This window comes from Budorcas taxicolor, chromosome 5 (genome assembly GCF_023091745.1).
Source record: "Budorcas taxicolor isolate Tak-1 chromosome 5, Takin1.1, whole genome shotgun sequence".
In the NCBI taxonomy this organism is placed as follows: domain Eukaryota; kingdom Metazoa; phylum Chordata; class Mammalia; order Artiodactyla; family Bovidae; genus Budorcas; species Budorcas taxicolor.
The window spans coordinates 93,107,573-93,130,571 of NC_068914.1; the positions used below are offsets into that span (position 1 = coordinate 93,107,573).

General features: G+C 41.1%; 1 protein-coding gene across 1 annotated transcript in view; it reads right to left on the bottom strand.

Moving 5' to 3' along the window:
* LEMD3 (LEM domain containing 3) overlaps positions 1 to 22,593 on the bottom strand; it is a 71,143-nt gene extending 48,550 nt beyond the window's left edge. The window contains exon 1 of the mRNA XM_052640260.1: positions 21,066 to 22,593. Within this exon, the coding sequence (XP_052496220.1) occupies positions 21,066 to 22,593 (1,528 nt within the window). The remainder of the gene's footprint in view (positions 1 to 21,065) is intronic.
* Positions 22,594 to 22,999: the final 406 nt, after the last annotated feature.

The window sequence follows — 22,999 nt, forward strand, 5'->3', positions numbered from 1 at the left end:
TTGAACTGTGGTGTTGGAGAAGACTATTGAGAGTCCCTTGGACTGCAAGGGGATTAAACTAGTCAATCCTAAAGGAAATCAATCCTGACTGAATATTCATTGGAAGGACTGATGCTGAAGCTGAAGCTCCAGCTCCAATACTTTGGCCACCTAAAGTGAAGAACTGACCCATTAGAAAAGACCCTGGTGCTGGGATAGACTGAAGGCAGGAAGAGAAGACGACAATAGAGGATGAGATGGTTGGACAGCATCACCAACTCGATGGATATGAGTTTGAGCATGGTCCGGGAGTTACTGATGGACAGGGAACCCTGGTGTGCTGCAGTCCATGGGGTCGTAAAGAGTCAGACATGACTGAGTGACTGAACTGACTGAAACAAACCCAACAGAATACTGTACCACTATTTTTAAAATGTATGTGGACTGATATTCTGCCTACAATAAAATTTAGGCAATGACCCTAAATCATTCTATTTCTCTCATTTTCTAGCTCAAATATTACAGAATTCTTATAAAGGTACTAAATATTTTCAAAGTAATTGGATGGTATCTTTATATTTTTTCCTTCTTGGGTGACACAATATTAACATAATTTATAACTTTAATATATTATATTCAACCTATTAAAATTTTTAAATTCAAATTACAGGACTTCTTTGGTGGCACAGTGGATGAAGAGTCCACCTACCAGTGCAGGGGGACACAGGGGTTTGATCCCTGGTCTGGGAGGATTCCACAAGCCGAGAGCAACTAAGCCCATGTGCCACAACTACTGAGCCTGTGCTCTAGAGCCTGGGAGGTGCCAACTACGGAGCCGGCATGCTCTAGGGCCAGTGCTCTGCAACAAGAGAAGGCCGCAATTAAGACCAATCCCCACCTGCTGCAACTAGAGAAAACCCACAAAAGCAATCCAGTGCAGCCAAAAACAATTTTTTAATCTAAAATTACAAATTAAATTTTTATAATTTAAATAAAAATTTCCTCAAGTAATGCTTACTTCTGATATCATGTCATTTAGATGAATGAAAAATAACTCTTCACACTGAAAAGCAGTGAGATAAAATGAAAAAGAAAAATCTCTGGAGCAAGGAATACTCGCTCCAAAATTTATGACTTGGGACCTTCGGCAGGTCACCCTCTTTCAGACTCTATCTAGCAAACTAACATAAAATGGGATGGTTTGTGATTATGCTTAGCAATGTGGGGAGAAAAGAGATTAATAAATCTTAGCTTTTTCATTTTTTTCCCAGTCCTTGTATGAAATTAAAAAAAAAAAAATAGACGGCACTCAGTTCACAAAATAACACAATACGCCACTACTCCATTCCTCACTTGTCTCTGCCCTGGAGCTACTGGGAAGAAATGACAGTCCTCAGAAACTCTTAAGTTAGAAAGAGACAAAACAGAAGCCCCCCAAGGCAAGGCTTTCTGCCCAAAACCCCCTTATCTGAATTTTATACTAAATACCCAAAATTTCGCTAATCAGAGAGAGAATTTGGGTTAATAAAGATCTTGTATTTAAAGCAGAATCACCTCTGAGAAGATTAAAGGGATTTTACCAGTTGAAGGTTGGCAAGCTAGTGATTGATTCAAATATTACAACTGATTTCCCATTATTCACTATGGTTGCCTTGAAAACAAATTCTAAAATATAACCAGTGTATATAACTTCCTTATAGCATGTTTTAAGCAGTATTTCTTTACAAGTAAAAGGATTTCGTTTACATCAAGATGTTCAGATCCCCAAGGTAGTATTTTTAGTATTCACACACTAAGAAAATATGACAAAATTCTATCATGAATACGTAATTTTTTATATTCTAATCATGGTAGTATTGATACACAGTTAAAAATAACAGCACACTATGAGAAGGGCAAATCATGTTAGGTCATCAGACAATACCTTGTAATGGGTGGTGTTCCCAAATGTTCTCAGCCCATTACACTGAGTACTGACCTAACTTCTAACTGAAAAACGGAGGCAACCCAACTACAACACATATAAGAATGAAGGATGATTTAGAGAAATAGGATTAAGTTCTGATTCCATACTGGCTCAGTTCTCACTAAAGATCATCACACTATAAAATCATATTTTTATTATCAGAATTCTATATTGTGAATTAATTCAAAAAAATGAATTTCTCTTATCATTTAGCTGAAAGCAGCCGAACTCAGGGAGAAGGCAATGGCACCCCACTCTAGTACTCTTGCATGGAAAATCCCATGGATGGAGGAGCCTGGTAGGCTGCAGTCTATGGGGTCGCTAAGAGCTGGACACGACTGAGCGACTTCCCTTTCACTTTTCACTTTCACGCACTAGAGAAGGAAATGGCAACCCACTCCAGTGTTCTTGCCTGGAGAATCCCAGGGACGGGGGAGCCTGGTGGGCTTCCGTCTCTGAGGTCGCACAGAGTTGGACATGACTGAAGCGACTTAGCAGCAGCAGCAGCAGCTGAACTCAGAAAATCAGTTACAAGTTGTTAAAAGGGAAAGAGGGAATGTGAGAGAAATGCAATACAGTAAAATAGTTAGGGGGTGAGCTTTCAATTCATATTGCCACAGTTCAACCAACAACCTAACTCCCTAACTCCTCTCTCTGACCTGCAATCTTGGACTAAGTGATTAGCCTAGCCCTCCATTACAAATTCTTCATTTGTCATAATATGTAAACAAACTGCTTAAGATTTAAATGCTTAAGTGTAAACATTTATGTTTATACTTGCCAAACACCCAATAACTGGACCTACTATTTATTACAGGGCATTATGCTACATGAAATCAATCAAACAAAGACAAATTCTGTATGATCTCACTTGTATGTGGAATCTAAACAAACAAACAAACAAAACGTATAGACACTGAACAGACTGGTGGCAGCCAGAGGCGGGGGTAGGGCGGTGGGGGAAATGGGTGAAGGTGGTCAAAAGGTACAAATTTCCAGTTATAAGTCCTGGGGATGTCATGGACAGTGTGGTGTCTATAGTTAATAATACTGCACTGTATACTGAAAGCTGCTAAGATAGTAACTCCTAAAAGTTCTCATCATAAGAAAAAGATTGTAACTATATATAGTGATGGATGTTAACTAAACTTAGTGATTATCACTTCACAAAACATACATACATCAAATCATTATGTATTAACAGCATACCTTAAACTAATACACTAAGTCAATTAAATCTCAATTTAAAAAAAAAACCTGAAGTACTGAGCACTTAGATGTTTAACCAAGATAATAGCAGAATAGCAAGAAGCTTAGGCCAGCATAAGAACAGGAATTAAGAGACAGAAAAGAAAACACAAAAAGCCAAAAATAAACTTGCTGTCTCCTAATGCAACTCCCACGGAACATCCCCATATTCTAAGGACCTAAAACTTATAACAATACTGAAGGTAAGTTATGACCAACCTAGATAGTATATTAAAAAGCAGAGACATTACTCTGCCAACAAAGGTCTGTCTAGTCAAGGCTATGGTTTTTCCAGTAGTCATGTATGGATGTGAGAGTTGGACTATAAAGAAAGCTGAGCACCGAAGAATTGATGCTTTTGAACTGTGGTGTTGGAGAAGACTCTGAGAGTCCCTTGGACTGCAAGGAGATCCAACCAGTCCATTCTGAAGGAGATCAGTCCTGGGTGTTCACTGGAAGAACTGATGTCGAAGCTTAAGCTCCAATACTTTGGCTACCTGATGCAAAGAGCTGACTCATTTGAAAAGACCCTGATGCTGGCAAAGATTGAAGGCAGGAGGAGAAGGGGACGACAGAGGATGAGATAGTTGGATGGCATCACCGACTCAATGGACATGGGTTTGGGTAGATTCCGGCAGTTGGTAACAGATAGGCAGGCCTGGCGTGCTGCAGTTCATGAGGTAGCAAAGAGTCGGACATGACTAAGCAACTGAACTGAACTGATACACGTGCTAAAACAGGATATATACTTTTTATGTACAATATTATATAGTTGATTCACAATATTATCTAAGTTATAGTAAGTCACAATTTTTAAAGGTTATACTCCATTTATAGTTATTATAAAACACTGGCTATATTCCCTGTGTGGTATAATATAGCCTTGTAGCTTATTTTATACATAACAGTTTGTACCTCTTAATCTCTTACCTCTATGTTGCTCCTCTTCCCTTTCCCGTCTCTACCTCTCCCAAGGTAACCATTAGCTTGCTCACTGTATTTGTGAGACTGTTTCTTTTTTCTTATATTCACTAGTTTGTTGTATTTTTTTTAGATTCCACATACAAATGATATCATAGAATTGCCTTTCTCTGACTTATTTCACTTAGCATAATACCCTCCAAGTCCATTCATGTTGTTGCAAAAAGCAAAACTTTGTTCCTTTTAATGCCTTAGTAGTATTCCATTGTGTGTGTGTGCACATCTGTGTATACACACATCTTTATCCACTCATCTGTCATGGACACTTAAGCTGCATATCCTGGCAACTGTAAATACAGCTGCTATGAACCCTGGAGTGAATGTATCTTTTCGAATTAGTTTCGTAAAATGATATGGTTTTAAATAACTTTCTATGGGCTAGCCTGGGAACTTAAAACAGTACAGTTAGACATGTTTCAAGTTTAAACAACTATTTTACACATGATCTGGAAGACAACCATTCATAAATCACAGACTGTTGATTTTTCCTTTTAGAAGTAAACAACTTGCCTTTATGAGCAAACATTAGGTATTCAAATTCATTAAATGTTAAGTGTAAATTCACCATAAAATAACACCATGCAAAAGAACTGAGATGTTTTATAAATCAAAGAGCATGATGAATAAGACCACCCCTAATCTTTCTCAGTTTAGTTTAAGGTTAAGTTCAGTTTACTCTAAGGTCAAGAAGCAATAGTTAGAACAGATACGGAATAGCAGACTGGCTCCAAACTGGGAAAGGAGTACATCAAGATTGTATTCTGTCACCCTGCTTATTTAACTTCTATGCAGAGTGCATCACACGAAATGCCAGGCTGGATGAAGCACAAGCTGGAATCAACATTACTGGGAGAAATATCAATAACCTCGGATATGCAGATGACACCGCCCTTATGGCAGAAAGCAAAGAAGAACTAAAGAGCCTCTTGATGAAAGTCAAAGAGGAGTGTGGAAAAAGCTGGCTTAAAACTCAATATTCAAAAAACTAAGATCATGGCATCTGGTCCCATCACTTCATGGCAAGTAGGTGGGGAAACAATGGAAACGGTGACAAACTTTATTTTCTTGGGCTCCAAAATCACTGAAGATGGTGACTGCAGCCATGAAATTAAAAGATGCTTCCTCCCTGGAAGAAAAGTTATGAAAAACCTAGACAGCATACTAAAAAGCAGAGACATTACTTTGCCAATAAAGGTCCATCTAGTCAAAGCTATGGTTTTTCCAGTAGTTATGTACAGATATGAGAGTTGGACCATAAAGAAAGCTGAGTGCTGAAGAATTGGTGCTTTTGAACTCTGGTGTTGGAGAAGACTGTTGAGAGTCCCTTGGACTGCACGGATATTCAACCAGTCCATGCTTAAGGAGATCAGTCTTGGGTGTTCACTGGAAGGACTGATGGTGAAGCTGAAACTCCAATACTTTGGCCATCTGATGTGAAGAACTGACTCATTGGAAAAGACTCTGATGGATTGAAGGCGGTAGGAGAAGGGACAACACAGGATGAGATGGCTGGATGGCATCACCGACTCGATGGACATGAGTTAGAGCAAGCTTTGCGAGTTGCTGATGGACAGGAAAGCCTGGCGTGCTGCAGTCCATGGGATTGCAAAGAGTTGGACACAACTGAAAGACTGAACTGACTGACTGAAATCTTTCTCAAAGTACTAAAACCTATGAATTTTTTTTACCACAACAAAAGTTTTATTAGTTATTTCTATTTTCATTTTTCTCAATAGTAGCTGACCTTTTCCTTATCTCCCAAAACAGTCAGGTGCCAGAATCAAAATGTCATTTTTCCCTCCTACATGTCTAGTTTGAAGAGCTATACAAAGCAGCTTACAACAGGAAATGGTGAAAAGAATATAAAGAATATTCCCCATAAGAAATATAAGGAAGAATTTAGGGGATACCTCTTCCATTTTAGGTTAAACTAAAATGATCTGTATTTATACTTTAAAATAAGGATTAATTAAATCAAGTCACTGCAGTGAATCAAAAATGACTGAGCAGTGGAAGAACTGAATCTCATTCACCAACCTGCCTCAGGCAAGTGACTATGCTTTACAACAGTGCAATACAGTGAAAAGGACAAGGATTTTAGGGTCAGACTTGGTTTTAAATCCCTGCTGTCCTACCTGTTTGACCTTAGACTTTAAATTAACATCTTATACCTCATCGTACTTACAAAATGAGACAGCAAAAGCTACATCATGTAGTTATTATAAAGATTAAGTGAAAATATTATAGAGAACACAATGCAAGGCACACTGTAAGATTCAAAAATCAGCAGTTGTTAGATCTTATTAAACCAACAATATAACTCCATACCTCAGGGCGGTCTAGACCTGTGCTATTCTACAGAGTAGCCACTAGCCACCTGCGCCACTGACCACAAATCCTAATGCACTTTAAACTCCTTTAATTCCTTATTATATCAGCATGATAGTTTATCCCCCAATCTCTTGATTACTCCCTGTTCAATCTACTGCCTATTCATAGGGGCACATCTCATCTTCCCACTTTAGCAGTAACAGTACTCATGGTATCCTATCTTACAAACTAGATGAAGAACAGCATGTGACAGGCCATTCTTCTCTACCAGCTGCAAGTACTGTCTGTTCTTCAGATAATGTTAACAGAAGCTTACTCTAAGACCCATCTATATTTCTAAGAGATGCTTTTCTGTTTCAAATTCACTACTATGTTTTGGATTAAAGCAATGTACCCCATCTTTCATATCAGCAAATCTAACTTCTAACGGTCAAGGAGACTAAAATCTAGTTTCACACCGTTTCATAACCTATTAAATTAATATAACTGTAAAGATAAGAAGGGGCTTCCCTGATGGTGGCAGAAAGCCAAGAGGAACTAAAGAGACTCTTGATGAGGATGAAAAAGGAGAGTAAAAAGCTGGCTTAAAACTCAACATTCAAAAAGCAAGATCATGGCATCCAGTCCAATCACTTCATGGCAAATAGATGGGGAAAAAGTGGAAACAGTGAAAGATTTAATTTTCTTGGGCTCCAAAATCACTGCGGACACTTGACTGAGGCCACAAAAGAGGCTTGTTCCTTGGAAGAAAATCTATGACCAACCTAGACGGCATATTAAAAAGCAGAGAAGTCACTTTGCCAAAAAAGGTACATATATTCAAAGCTTTGGTTTTTCCAGTAGTCATTTATGGATTGGAGAGTTGATGCTTTCAAACTGTGGTGTTGGAGAAGGCTCATGAGAGTCCCTTGTACAGCAAGGAGATCAAATGGAAAAGACCCTGATGTTTGGAAAGACTGAAGGCAAAAGGAGAAGAGGGCGACAGAATGAGATGGTTGGATGGCATCAATGACTCAATGGACATAAGTGTGAGCAAACTTTGGGAGACAGTGAAGGACAGGGAAGCCTGGCATGCTGCAGTTCATGGAGTTGAAAAGAGTCGGACATGACTTGGAGACCGAACAACAACAAGTATAAGAAAATTCTTTTTCAGCACCTAGAAACAAGGCACTAATTAGGTAATATAAAAAGATGACTCCTTTTATCTACTCGGACAGTTTGAGAGACAGCTTTAAAAAATTCTGACAGGAGCTATAAATTTAACCAACTCTTTTACTTATTAACATCATAATGGGAGAAGGCAATGGCACCCCACTCCAGTACTCTTGCCTGGAAAATCCCATGGATGGAGGAGCCTGGTGGGTTGCAGTCCATGGGGTCGTTGAGAGTTGGACACAACTGAGCGACTTCACTTTCACTTTTCACTTTCATGCATTGCAGAAGGAAATGGCAACCCCCTCCAGTGTTCTTGCTTGGAGAATCCCAGGGATGGCGGAGCCTGGTGGGCTGCTGTCTATGGGGTCACAGAGTCGGACACACTGAAGCAACTTAGCAGTAGCAGGATATGTCATAGTGCTGAACACATGCTGCTTAAAATACTATTGTTGGGAAATTCTAACTTATGACATTAAAAATAACAGGAGAGGGTGGGGCAGATTAAGAAAGTAGGGTTGACATATATAGACTGCCAGGTGTAAAATTGATGGCTAGCAGGATGCTGCTATATAACACAGGAAGCCCAGCCTGGCACTCTGTGACAATCTCGAGGGGTGGGATGAGGGCTCAAAATCTCTCTTGAGATACACACGTACACACACAGAGTTATGACTGATTTGCGTTGTTATATGGAGGAAACCAATACAACACCATAAAGCAATTATCCTCCAATTAAAAAAATAAAAGATAACATAGCTATACATCACTTCTAATTTCTAGAAAGCATTTCCACAAACATCACGTAGGTGCCCTACAGAAGTCATGGCTGCAAGTAAAGTTGATTTTACTATCCCCTCATTTGACAGATGCAAAAATCAAGGCCCAGAGGTTACGAGTGACCTACCTGCCCCAATAAAGTTATTAGGTGAGAAAAGATACATTAAGAAAATCTACTGCTTCCCAGTGGCTAAGATTGTGGACTCTTAAGTCAGATCATGGGTTCAAATGCTGGCCTGAAAACTTAGTGGTGGTGGGATCTTAACACAAGGCAAACCTAGCCATTTTCCCTCTGTATTTCAGTTTCCCCATGGAGATAAATATTAACAGCTCCCTTCATGTAAATTAAGATAAACTGCTCGAATACAGAAAGTTCTTAGTAAACGCTTTTATCATTTAAGGCTTTACAATCCAAAAGAAGGGAGATTTAAAGATGACATTTAAAAAAAACAAAACAAGACTTTTGTTGTAAGAATACTTCTAGAATATCTTGAACCACAATCATAAACGTTTCAAGTTGATAACATTTTCATTTTGGATAAATTCATTCTTATCTCTTTTTTACTTTTAACATTTTTTAATTGGAAGATAATCACTTTACGACATTGTTTCCACTGCACAAAAAAACGTGAACCAGCCCTAACTATACACATATCCCCTCCTTCTTGATCCTCCCTCCCACTCCCCCATCCCACCCCTCCAGGTCATCACAGAGCACCAGGCCTAGCTCCCTGTGCTATTCAGCAACTTCTTACCAGCTATACACTTTATTACTTCTAAAGTCCTGTAAGAAATGAAACTATTTCTTTTGTGGTAAACTTCATCACAGGGAGTATTCATATTTGCAGAAACTAACTTTTAGAGTCACCTTTCCCAAGTTACAATATACAAATCTGAAACAATGATGCACAGTGATGAGATTTTAATTCTGAAGGCTAGCTAGTCCATACATTTAGGAGGAGGAAGAGAAAGCAAGGGGAGAGGAGGAAGGTGGTGTGTTGGGAAAATGTATCACTCCTACAGTTCTAGAAAGTGTATATTCATCTTCTAGAATCACATCTGTTCAGTTCAGTTGCTCAGTCGTGTCTGACTCTTTGCGACTCCATGAATCGCAGCACGCCTGGCCTCCCTGTCCATCACCAACTCCCGGAGTTCACTCAGACTCATGTCCATCAAGTCAGTGATGCCATCTCATCCTCTGTCGTCCCCTTCTCCTCCTGCCCCCAATCCCTCCCAGCATCAGAGTCTTTTCCAATGAGTCAACTCTTCGCATGAGGTGGCCAAAGTACTGGAGTTTCAGCTTCAGCATCATTCCTTCCAAAGAAATCCCAGGGCTGATCTCCTTCAGAATGGACTGGTTGGAGGTGCCCAATAAATAATTTATGAGTGAGTAAATGGATGAATGACTAGGAGAAACAATGTTTCTTCAAGTGAACTAATTCAAGACAGCAAGCATTTGTGATACCTTAATAGGTATGGCTCAGACGGTAAAGCGTCTGTCTACCATGCGGGAGACCCAGGCTCGATCCCTGGGATGGGAAGATCCCCTGGAGAAGGAAATGGCAGCCCACTCCAGTACTATTGCCTGGAAAACCCCATGGACAGAGGAGCTTGGTAGGCTACAGTCCATGGGGTCACAAAGGGTCGGACACGACTGAGCGACTCCACTTCTACTTTAATAGGTATCCTTAATCTAGGAAGTCATTAGTAAGGCTGAACAAGGTTCTAGGCCACAAAGGCCACACCCCAGGGACTAGAAGAAACACACAGTCTATAGATTTCCCTCTGCCAGTTACTTTCAACTACTCTCTTTTTATGTAAATTAAAAAAATTATACATAGGTGAATTCCTACAGAGCAAAAGTTTCCTTTATAAGTACAAAGTGCTTTTAGGAATTAGCCACAATTAGCAAATTCCTTTTGTACATATATACATGTAAAAGAGGTCTCAAACTGCAAAATAAAATTGATGTTCCACGTGTTAAAATGTCCACTGCCCCTAAAGGATTTTTTCCCCATTCATGTATATTCAAGACAGGGGAGCAATTTTGTTGGTACATTCTTCATCACTTATCACTAACTTGCAGAGTTCTGCACCCAAGCCTTATTTCTAAATATTAGCTTGCCATTTGATATCAATACAGCCATAAAAATGAATGCATAAGCCATTGTGCAAAAACATTTTAAGCAAAAAACTATGGACACAGAGCAGTAACTCTGCTACCAAGACAAAGCAAATGGCGTAACTTTAAACTCTATGTGTGTGCTCAGTCACTCAGTCATGTCCAACTCCTTGAGACCCCATGGACTGTGGCCCACCAGGCTCCCCTGTCCATGGGATCTTCCAGGCAAGAATACTGGAGTGGGTTGCCATTTCCTCTATCTGAAACCAGAGATGGAACTTGCCTTCCTGCATCTCCTGTATTGGCAGGGTGATTCTTTACCACTGAACCACCTGGGAAGCCTCCTTAAAATCTATATCTCTAGAATAAAGAAAAACAATTAAGACTTTGTAAAAGTAATAATGATGGTTTCTATATGATAGACTTGTTACTTTATTTTCAGATATTATTACCTGTTAGTACAAATTTTTATAATCCTTTTAAAAAGATAATTCCTTAGAAATGTATTTTCAAAAGAATAAGATAAAACATGTAAAACCTAACCATAAAAATGTTTGATAAAAACTAAAACCTAAACACTTCCCTCTTAAAAATTATTTTTCAGAGTGATGTTAATGAAGACTATTAACTAGATCAAGTTTTGTTTTGTTTTTTAAACTACCACTTGTGAGATTCAGGTTAAAACATACATTATTAAAACAGCAAAATCCAAATACACTGCTACCGGTTCACTTTAACATCTGTTAAAAATAAATTATGAGTATGAAAGTCAAAATCTAAAGCTATGAGACAGTAACTGTTATAATAATTTATACAATTAGTATTTAATTTGGTTCCCAAATTAAATAGTAGCAATTTTGCATGTATACTAAATTGATACAGGATAAGAATAAAGATATACCATTAGTAATATACTTTTCATAAAGAAGCTACTATTGCTTGCTTACCATATATTTTAAAGATTACTTCAGTTTTAAACTCTTATGAACTAGATAAATATCTCTTTGCACTGATGTTATAACCTCTGGTCAGAGGTTCCTTTCACTTAAATAAAATACTTCTCAGTAAGGAGAAGTTATTTTAAGACTTCATAACTCTACTGAGAAATAATGAAAATATCTAATTTTTTTAAAATCCCGGAAATTTTAGAATGCTTCATTCCCACTGAAATAAATTATAACCATAGGAAAATACATACAAAGCTCTTTTAAAAGGTGCAAAAATGAGAGAACAAATGTATTATACTTAAAAGACTTTTACATCTTGAAAATGAACAATGGAAAGCGTAAGTTTTAAAGTGGTAATATAAATCAGAGGACCACTTTCCCCACCCCTTTTGAGACTAGGCCAATCTTTCAAGAATTAGAAATAGTATCATATTCCTTATGGTTTTACATATTATGTAACTTGTATTATATTGCAGCAGACTGCCTTCCTCATAAATCAGTGAATTGATTAATCTAAAATCTAAGTAAGGATAAATGGTTCCACACCATTCCTAAATGTCAAGTGAGTAAAAATTTGTAATTTGTTGTCCTAAGGAAATTGTTTCACACATTACCCTTGGCACTCTAGGATTTCATGTATTAAGCTGCTTCACCTATCCACATCTTTGATAATTGTCTGCTGCTAAGTCACTTATGTCCGACTCTGTGTAACCCCACAGATGGCAGCCCACCAGGCTCCCCCCGTCCCTGGGATTCTCCAGGCAAGAACACTGGAGTGGGTTGCCATTTCCTTCTTCAACGCATGAAAGTGAAAAGTGAAAGTGAAGTCGCTCAGTCGTGTCCGACCCTCAGCGACCCTATGGACTGCAGCCTTTCGGTCTCCTCCGTCCATGGGATTTTCCAGGCAAGAGTACTGGAGTGGGGTGCCATTGCCTTCTCCAGATAATTGTCTAGATAATAATAATAGTAGAGGACATATACAGAGGCTTTATGTACTTACACACATTAAAGGGCAATCTAGCAGAGCGGTTAAGGGCCACTACCTGGGTCTAAACATTGCCTCTGCACTCATGACCCCAGGAAAATTACGTAACTTCTGTGTCTCAGTTTCCCTATCTACAAAATCTGATAAATACCTGCCTCATAAAGATTACATAACAATTATAATTGTCTGGCACAAAGTGCTACATAAGGATTGAAGTGAAGTGAGGTGAAGTCACTCAGTCGTGTCCAACTCTTTGCGACGCCATGGACTGTAGCCCACCAGGCTCCTCCATCCATGAGATTCTCCAGGCAAGAATACTGGAGTGGGTTGCCATTTCCTTCTCCAGGGGATCTTCCCGACCCAGGGATCAAACCTGGGTCTCCTGCATTGTAGGCAGATGCTTTACCATCTGAGCTACCAGGGAAGCCCATACATAAGGATTAGCTGCTATTAGTAGTAGTAGTAGTATTACTATGTGTCATGTAGTAAGGCAAGTACTTTACAGGCATTATTTCATTTAATTCTCACAACTCTATTTTACAGGTGAGAAAATTGAGGTTTAAAGTGGTTCAGCAACTTGCCTTCAATAAAAAAGCTAACAAGAGGAAAGGCCCAAATTCAAACCCAGGTTTCTTTTTTAATGACCCAAGCCCTGATATTTATGCCAGTGTTTCAAACTAGACTCCATGAATATATTCATAGGGAATTTACAAGTTTTCTGATGATTTTTATTTTAAATTATGCTAGAGATAATTTTCAGATAAAAGATATTTTATATAGTAGATTTTAATTTCTCAAATCATCAAACTGAGGTATACCAACCCCTGGTTTTCCCATGAATGTTCTTGGAAGTTTAAGAATTTTCTTCTTACAAAGTGGTCAACTTTTAAAAACTTTAAGCTCACTCAGCTTTCACTCTTCAAGAATGAGAGCAACAAATAATTTTCAAAATTCTTTATACCTATTTTATTACAGATACAAAGTTTTAGATATTCCGGCTAGTCAAACTGCTTGAAAAAGTAAAAATATAATTTAAAAAAACTACGGTACCCTTTGTAGCACTTGATTTTGTCTTGAAAAAGAAAAACCCACATTAAATATTAAAAAGCTATCTATTCCTTTAATAAACAGCACTTTACTTTCACATTATGTACCACTCTCTCACTTTTATTCCAATTGTGTAACTACAATGGCATACAGGTTATTTCCACTTGAATAACTCAAAAAATAAGCTTCAAATAAACTAATTTTCTCTATGCCACCTTCCCCCCGCCAAGTCCCTCAGCATCTCTAATCCCCATCAAGACTGTATATTGTCACCCTGCTTATTTAACTTATATACAGACTACATCATGAGAAACGCTGGGCTGGAAGAAGCACAAGCTGGAATCAAGACTGGCGGGAGAAATATCAATAAGCTCAGATATGCAGATGACACCATCCTTATGGCAGAAAGTGAAGAGGAACTAAAAAGCCTCTTGATGAAAGTGAAAGTGGAGAGTGAAAAAGTTGGCTTAAAGCTCAACATTCAGAAAACGAAGATCATGGCATCTGGTCCCATCACTTCATGGGAAATAGATGGGGAAACAGTGGAAACAGTGGCTGACTTTATTTTTGGGGGCTCCAAAATCACTGCAGATGGTGAGTGCAGCCATGAAATTAAAAGACGCTTAGTTCTTGGAAGGAAAGTTATGACCAACCTAGATAGCATATTCAAAAGCAGAGACATTACTTTGCCAACAAAGGTCCATCTAGTCAAGGCTATGGTTTTTCCAGTGGTCACGTACGGAAGTGAGAGTTGGACTGTGAAGAAAGCTGAGCGCCAAAGAATTGATGCTTTTGAACGGTGGTGTTGGAGAAGACTCTTGAGAGTCCCTTGGACTGCAAGGAGATCCAACCAGTCCATTCTAAAGGAGATCAGCCCTGGGTGTTCTGATGCTAAAGCTGAAACTCCAATGCTTGGCCACCTCATGCGAAGAGTTGACTCACTGGAAAAGACTCTGATGCTGGGAGGGATTGGGGGCAGGAGGAGAAGGGGACGACAGAGGATGAGATAGCTGGATGGCATCACCAACTTGATGGACATTGAGTATGAGTGAACTCCGGGAGTTGGTGATGGACAGGGAGGCCTGGCGTGCTGCAATTCATGGGGTGGCAAAGAGTCGGATACGACTGAGCGACTGAACTGAACTGAATCCCCGTCAATGGTATTACTGTTCTCTCAGTCATCCAGGCTCATGACCTTGTGGTCAAGCAAGAGAGGAGGGATTCAAACACAGAATGAGTGAAAAGCCTGTGGTCTTTACCAGTGTACTCAATTCCTCCTGTAGGAACATTACCTCAAGGAGCTGTAATCTATGTGGCACAGTGGGCATACACAATTATAATCGCTGAAATAAATGATATGAAGAATGTGAAAGATGTTATTTGAGCAGCAAATGATGAGCCAAATTTCAGGGTGAAGAGGATAGGGAGTCAAGAGTAGACAGAGGTGAGACTTTTAAGAATGAAGAGCAGTTACTAAGAAGAAACATCCTTCTCAAAGACGTGAATAACATGCACAAAGGCACAAAAACCTCATGACAGTCAGTGAACACCAAGTAGTGTTCCAGAAAGTTCCAGTTTTCCAGAAAGTAAAGTGTGATAAGAGGGACTATTAGGAAATGAAGTAAGAAAAAGCAGGAATACTTAGATCATGAACAGTTTAGCCAAGGAGTTTAGATTTGATCTAATGAGTAAGGGAAAGCCATTGAGTAATTATAAGCATGAATGAAATATTATTTTTTTTTTTTAGAAATAATCCTCTGGCACTGAAAAACTGACTGGAAAAGCTACACTCCAGAAGCATAGACAACTATTAGGAAATTGCTAAAACAGTTAGGCAAGACAGTGGGGAATGAGGAGAAAGAGACTGATTCAAAAGATATGTAGGAGGTAGAACTTCAGGATTTGGTAACAAGTTAGACTGTGCTCTGAGTTTGGAAGCAAGATGGAGGAAAGGAAGGAATCGAGGCAAATTTAAGATTTTTAGCTTAAGTTCTGGGTGGATGGAAATGAACCATGTTATTAAATGCAAATGCTAACTAAAACAGGGAACAAAGCAGGAGAAACAAAGTAAAAGAATGAAAGCTGACAAGGACAGACGGTGTTGTTACTTCTGGTACATCCAGAAGAAACTGTCTAATAAATGATTACGTCAAGAACTCAGGAGAGAGAAATCTAAGGCAAAAAATATAAAATTGGGAGGCATTAGCCAGGAGAAGGGAGAAGGCAATGGCCTCCCACTCCAGTACTCTTGCCTGGAAAATCTCGTAGGCGGAGGAGCCTGGTAGGCTGCAGTCCACGGGATCACTAAGAGAGTGACTTCACTTTCACTTTTCACTTTCATGCACTGGAGAAGGAAATGGCAACCCACTCCAGTATTCTTGCCTGGAGAATCCCAGGGACGGGGGACCCTGGTGGGCTGCCGTCTATGGGGTCACACAGAGTCGGACACAACTGAAGCGACTTAGCAGCAGCAGCAGCAGCAGCCAGGAGAAACTAGTTAGACAAACTGCAAAAGAATAAGACCACCAATATTTAAAATACAGGCAGACAAATAAATGAAAAGTAGGAAAGAGTAGTGATACAGAAGTTTGGAAAGGAGAGAGTTTCATGAAAAGTGAATTGTCGATGTATTGAATGTATCAAAGAGGTGAACTTTAAACCTCTTGGATTTGACAACTGAGTAACTGAGGACAAACAGTGAGGTTACAGAGGTAATATATGGTAAAGAAAGCTAAACTAGGACTTCTTTGTGGCACAGAGAATGAGAATCAGTCTGCAGTCGCAGGGGACACAGGTTCGATCTTTGGTCTGGGAGGATTCCACAAACAGCAATTAAGCCCACGAGATGCAATTACTGAGCCTGTGCGCTGCAACCACTGAGGCCCATACACCCTAGAAACAGTGCCCCAAAGAGAAGCCACTGCAATGAGTAACCCCTGATCGCTGCAACTAGAAGAAGATGCCATAACAACAAAGACCTAGCACAGTCAAAAATACATAAATAATTTTTTTTAAGTTTACAAATAATAAATGCTGAAAAGGGTGTGAAGCAAAAAAAAAAAGCTAAACTAAATGGGGGCTGAGTGAATGTGAAAGAGGAAAGGGGAGGAAAGAGACATTAATCTTGGCTGAGAAGGAGTAACAGCTAGAGAACAAGGTTAAAGAGCATTTTCAGGATGGCAGAGATTTTAGCATTTTTATATGATTAGATGGAAAAGGAAATGGCAACCCACTCAGTCTTCTTGCCTGAGAAATCCCAAGGACAGAAAAGCCTAGCGGGCTACAGTTCATGGGGTGACAAGAGATGGACACAATTTGGTGACCAAGCAGCAGCAAAGGAAGGGACCAGTGAAGTGTGAGATTTTTAAATTATGGCTTTGTACTTAAGCTTAATATAAGGAAAGTTAACCATGATACAATATTAAGTGAAAAAATAAGCTGAAGAATATGTATAGTCTGATGTCACTTCTATGGCCTTCAAGTTACTATCTCTCTGTTAGCAACCATCACGAACTGAAACTATCATTTGTTTATGTGTCCATCTCCCCAGCTCCCCTAGAATGTAAACTCTATGAGAGGAGAGATTTCATCTGCCTTGTTCTCCACATATCCTTGCAGCTTAAAATATTGCTTGGCACGTAATAGGCACTCTACTGTTCAATGAAAATGTCTGTGTGCACACACTCATGTACATATGTATGCATACACTGATATTTACATGCAAAGCAATATATTATTTGAACTTATGCCAGGGTTGAGTGTGAGACTAGGGGGTGAGGCATACAATACTGATTCATTTTTTGCTTCATAGATCTCAGTTCAAATTTTCTAAGAAAATCATGTCTCTTATAACTGAAAAACAACTTTTAAATAATGATCGTATGAGCCTAAGAAAGTAAATCTATTCTGCCTTTCTATTTTCTTTTGGTGGGTTGTCATGATCTAATGTGACTTCAAGCTGGTCCTTGAGTTGTTTTGGTAAGGCAGTTCAAAATCAGAATCTTAAAACTTAGAGCTGGAAAGAACATAGACATTATCTAAGGCAACCCCCGAATTTTACAGATGAGAAAGCAGAGACTCATAGTACCTTAATTACTAAAACTAGGGTACTGATAAGAAGTTTTTAAAGATCAAATGATTAGAAATTATTTAAAGGGCTAATCTACAATGTGTTACACATATAAAAGATAACTAATAAAAGCTCGCTAAAGCTTACTCTCACATTTAACTTACAATCTTCTGGTGAAATTATTACTCAAAGTAAACTATTTTCATAAGCACACTGGTTGACTAACGAAACCTACAGTTAAGCACTGACTAAGCATTATACTGTGACAAAGGATTCAGAATACATAAATATAGGGAGTGAAGTTATGCACCGTTAAGTGTGCACACTAACTAAACTAACAGGCACTTACTTTCTACCAGGATATACAGTAGGTCAAGTAATGGCACCCCACTCCAGTACTCTTGCCTGGAAAATCCCATGGATGGAGGAGCCTGGTAGGCTGCAGTCCATGGGGTGGCTAAGAGAGTGACTTCACTTTCACTTTTCACTTTGTTGCACTGGAGAAGGAAATGGCAACCCACTCCAGAGTTCTTGCCTGGAGAATCTCAGAGGCGGGGGAGTCTGGTGGGCTGATGCCTATGGGGTCACACAGAGTCGGACACGACCGAAGTGACTTAGCAGCAGCAGGTATATAATACATTTAAGGATTCATCACATTTTGACTCAAATTTCTATATCAATATCTACAATATGTATTTAACAGAATTCAATAAAAATTAAATGTTGACTAGGCAAGAAATACTCTAGTAAATATAAAAAAATGACAACCATTTCTCTTCACATATATACTGTAGTTTACCAGGAATACAACTGCTGTCCAAACTTTTGAATATCACTTTACATTTGTTTACAAACTATGTCATTTGATCCTCACAACTGTGACAGACAGCAGAAACCGTTTCTCCCATTTAATATATAAGAAAACGAGGCTCAGAAGTTAATTTGATTAAGGTCATTTTGACAAGTCCTAAGACCTGGATTCTCTGTCTCTTAGCCACTGTTCTTTCCATCCCCCAGGCTACCTTACATTTACCATTTATTAAAGTGCAAACTACTTTATAATTTCCTTCCTTCCACACTGGTGAAAGTGATTGGCGGTTACCTAAGCTCTAGCAATCCTATCCCTTTCGAGTCCATTTAAAATTTTCGTGCCTAAGAAAATATTAGTCATTCATCTTAACAGTGACAAGAAAGATGTGTTAGTCACCTTAGTTGAGCACTGTGCACCTTTCATATAGTAATTCTGTATGAAATCCTACCAAGTATTCAATTATTTTAATTCTAATAAAAGTATCCTCTAATTTGGAAAGCTCTCTACAAATAATACCCAAAGTAGGATGGGCATAATAGTTGAAAAAAAATCTGAAACCAAATCTTAGTCCTGTCACTCACTAGCTGTTTAACTGCAGGTACATTTCTTAGCTTCTGTGAGTCTCACTGTCCTCACCTATAAAGTGAGGATGACACCATCTGCCTCTGTGAGTTTGCTGGGCAGATTCAGCAATAATACTTGCAAACCCTGTATTTCTTAAAAAAGGGCCAGTTCACAGAACAGAGCAGTTCCATTGGAGAAACAAGCATGCAGATAGGTATTGATCATAGGTAATGTCACTTATGTGAATTTTACTAGTGTAACTTCTAGATAATAGACTTTATTTCTTGTCTCTGTAATATGTGGGGTAGGACACTATATACATATAGTGTCCCTCTTGCTCCCAGGGCACCGTAACATGAGTGCTGGATTTCAGTCCTCTTCTAATCCCGCTATAGTTAAGGACTATCATAATCTATTATTTGACTATCTTAGAATTGGCTATATCCAAACAGAGGCTTACACTATTTTCAGTACACTCTTTAAGTCTACTAACTGCATCTTTTGACTATTTCTAAGTCAATTTTATAAATACAAACCATGACAGTGAATTCATGTTGAGTGAAAAGGGTAGAAAGTTTCAGGGGTACAAGGGAGAAGAACCTAACACTGAGAACTTACCTATTCAGCAGTACATCTTTCTAAATATTATAAATGTTACATTTTGTAGTATTAAGTATATGTGTAGATATCTCTAATTTCTTTAAATTACATCTAAAATACATCTTACTAAATTTACTTTCTTTTAATCTTCCCAGGCATCATTCTAATCAAGATTAGCATCATTTTACAGATTATGTCAGGGAAGCTCACGCTCTAGCTCACTCCCCCTTGCTCAACTCAAGGCCTTTCCTCCTCCTCTTGTAACCTCTGCCCAGAATGCTCTCCTGTCTAATACAAGGCTGTCGTCTTGTCCTGCTTCGGGTCTCATTTCACAAAGTTCCCACCATCACCATGTCTACAGTGGTGGTGGTGGTGTAGTCGCTAAGTCGTGTCCGACCCTTGCGATCCCACAGACTGTAGCCTGTCAGGCTCCTCTGTCCATGGGATTCTCCAGGCAAGAATACTGGAGTGGGTTGCCATTTGTTTCTCCAGGGGATCTTTCCGACCCAGGAATCAAACCTGGGTCTCCTGCATTGCAGGCAGATGATTTACCAACTGAGCCATGAGGGAAGCCCCCTATACTAGAGCCCTGTCTATAGTAGAGTACACCAATTACACCATCCTTATATCCTTCATAGAACATAAAGTGATCAGTATTCATTTTCTTCCTGTGTTGAAGGGCAGGGACACCTTGACTTACCACTGCTGTATCCTGAGTGCTCAATACAGATGATGCTGGCTTAATGAATGAGTGAAGAGACTGCCCACAGCCATTCAGCAAAGCAAAAGGCAGGGCCGGGAGACCAATCCAAATTAAGATGACTGCAAAACCCTGCACTGCCATTCCACTACTATTTTCCACTGGTGGAAGTGGAGCTGCTCTGGGCTGGGAAATCAATCAGTTTAGAAGCATGACTTCTGACTTTCTGCATTCATTCACTTTAAAGAAATTAGAGATATCTACACATATACTTAATACTACAAAATATAACAGTGCAATATTACAAAATATTTAACTACAGTTTCAAGAGATCTTACACTGTCTTTTAGAACAACTCAATTTTTAAAAAACCCACTGCCTTTATGATGCCTGAACCATCAACATAACTTATTTTGAGTAATTGGACTGGCATCTCCACATATGGTTACTACTTAGGGCCCAAAGAAAATTTAAGTCACACATTTTAAATGCTCTCTACTAACAGGCTTGCTTATAATATTTCGTTCTTTTAGAAGATGTTTTGAATTCCCCAATACATCATACAGAAAAATCTTAAAACCAGCCACGGGGTTATCATTCTTATCACGATAACCATATTCTTTCTTAAAGAAAGATGACACGAATGCCCTCAATGTGTTGTGTTGCACTATTAAACCATGTGCTTGCAGGTTGAAGTCACCTCGGGTAAAACGCCCAGTGCGGCTAGAGCCGACCACTAACAGCATTCCCTTTGTTGCCTTCACCACGGGGTTGAATACTTACTGCCGAGTCCTCCATCCTCGGATACTCCTGTCCCTCTCATGCCTAGGTAAGTCAGTCCCAAAATGAGGAAAAATAGGCAGGCAGCAGTTAAGAGAAACATGGACAAATAGTGGGCACTGAAACCCCCCGTTGGGGACACCTCCTCCCGTTTAAATTGTTGGAGAAGTTCCTCCTCGGGTTCGGAAAGCTTCGGTTTGTTGTATGTGTTCTTCAGGTAGGTATGATTGGAGCCTGTATGATTGGAGTGATTGATCCTGAGTGAACTCGAGGCGGCCACCGCCGCGCTGGGAGGGAGGCTGTTGGGAAAAATCCTGGGGGAGTCCACGCCGAAGGCCCCGCCGCCGATATGATTATTGGTTTTAAGAAGGGAGCCTGTGGACGAATCCAGGGTTGAGTCCATGTCCGTGAGTGGCGGCGGCGGCAGGAGAGGGGTTAGTTTCTTAGCGTTAACGCGGTATCTAGGAATGGGGCTGGAGTCCAGCGGATCACACCCTCCTCCCTGCTCCGCCGCCGCCGCCGACTCCTCGAGGTTTCGGCTCCTGTCTAGACTCCCGGCGGCCGCCGCCCTGTCATTCATCGCGATTCCTCCCCCTCCCTGAACTGAGGTCTCCAGCCGGCCGACGGCCGATTTCGCAGGCAGCGGCGAGAGAGGCTTACTGTGGCCCCGCCTGGGCCGATGCCGAGAAAGGGTGTCGTCCTTCAATACCTGTCTGCTGGAGGCCACGTCGTCGTCCTCCTCTTCCTCCGAGTCCGAATAGTTTTCCCGGCAGCTGTAGGGCAGAAGCCGGCTGCCATTCACCGTCCGGCCGGACCACAGCGGCTCCTCGGCCTCCGGGTCCCTGTCCTCGCCGTCGTCCCCCTCCTGCTCCTCGTCGTCCGCCACCCCATCTCTCCCCGACGGGCTCTGCAGCTCGGGGGCCGCCGGCCTTCTGGCCCCCCACCACGAGTGGGGCTTCCTCCGCTCGGCCGAGTTGCTGTTAGTCACCTCGCTGGCGGCCAGGGGCGCCGCCGGCGGTTTAAGCCCGCGATACTGGAGCGGAGCCCGGTCTTTCCTCCCGCCGCCGCCGCCGGCCTGGTCCCGGGGACTGGCCTCCACGTCCGACTCGTCCGAGCTGAAGCCCAGCAGTACTTTGCTGCCAGCCGTGAGGGTGACCGAGGCGCCCCCAGGCCCTCCCAAGGGGGTCTCCGGGCCCGAAGCCGAAACCCGGCCCAGGCCCCCAGGAGTCCGTAAGTAGGAGAGGTCGCCGGAGACCGGCCGGACCCCCATCCCCACGGCCGCCGCCGCTGGTCCGGCGGCGGCGACCGTGGCGGCTGCCGTGTTATTGTTATTACTGTTCCGCGTCTTGGTGCCGCGGCCCCCGGACCGGTGCTGCTGCTGCTCTTCCTCTCGAAGCTTCTTCAGCTTCTTGAGGTAGACCGGGCGGGTGCTCTCCGTCACTGGGCCAGGAGATAGGCCGTAACGGCGGAGCTGAGAGAAAAGCTCCTCATCCGAGAGCTGCTGAGGCGCCGAAGCCGCTGCCGCCGCCATTTTCTCTCCAGGGTGTTTTACAAGCTCCGCGCTACCGGAAGTGACGCGCCGCCCTAGACCCTGAACTAGACCGGGCTGCGTCGCCCTCCCAGCGCCACGGGCGCCTTGGCCAATGGGAGGCACGGGAGGAGCTCACCTGAGCGGGAAAGGGCCACCTGAGCCGCGCGCGGCTTCAGCGGCCGAAAGTTTTTCTGCGCTTTCATCTCGGGGTGTCTCCTTCTCCGTCTGTTCTCCGCCCTGCCCGTCTCAGCGCCTTTCCCGGGAGTTGCCTCTTGCCAAGCCACACCTTGACCTCTTCTTTCCAGGTTCCTGCCACCGGGCAGTAATAATTGAAATCTGCCTTGAAGTTTTTGGCATTAATTTTCTTTTCATCCAGATTCCCGCTGCCAAGGGGAACCTAGAGACT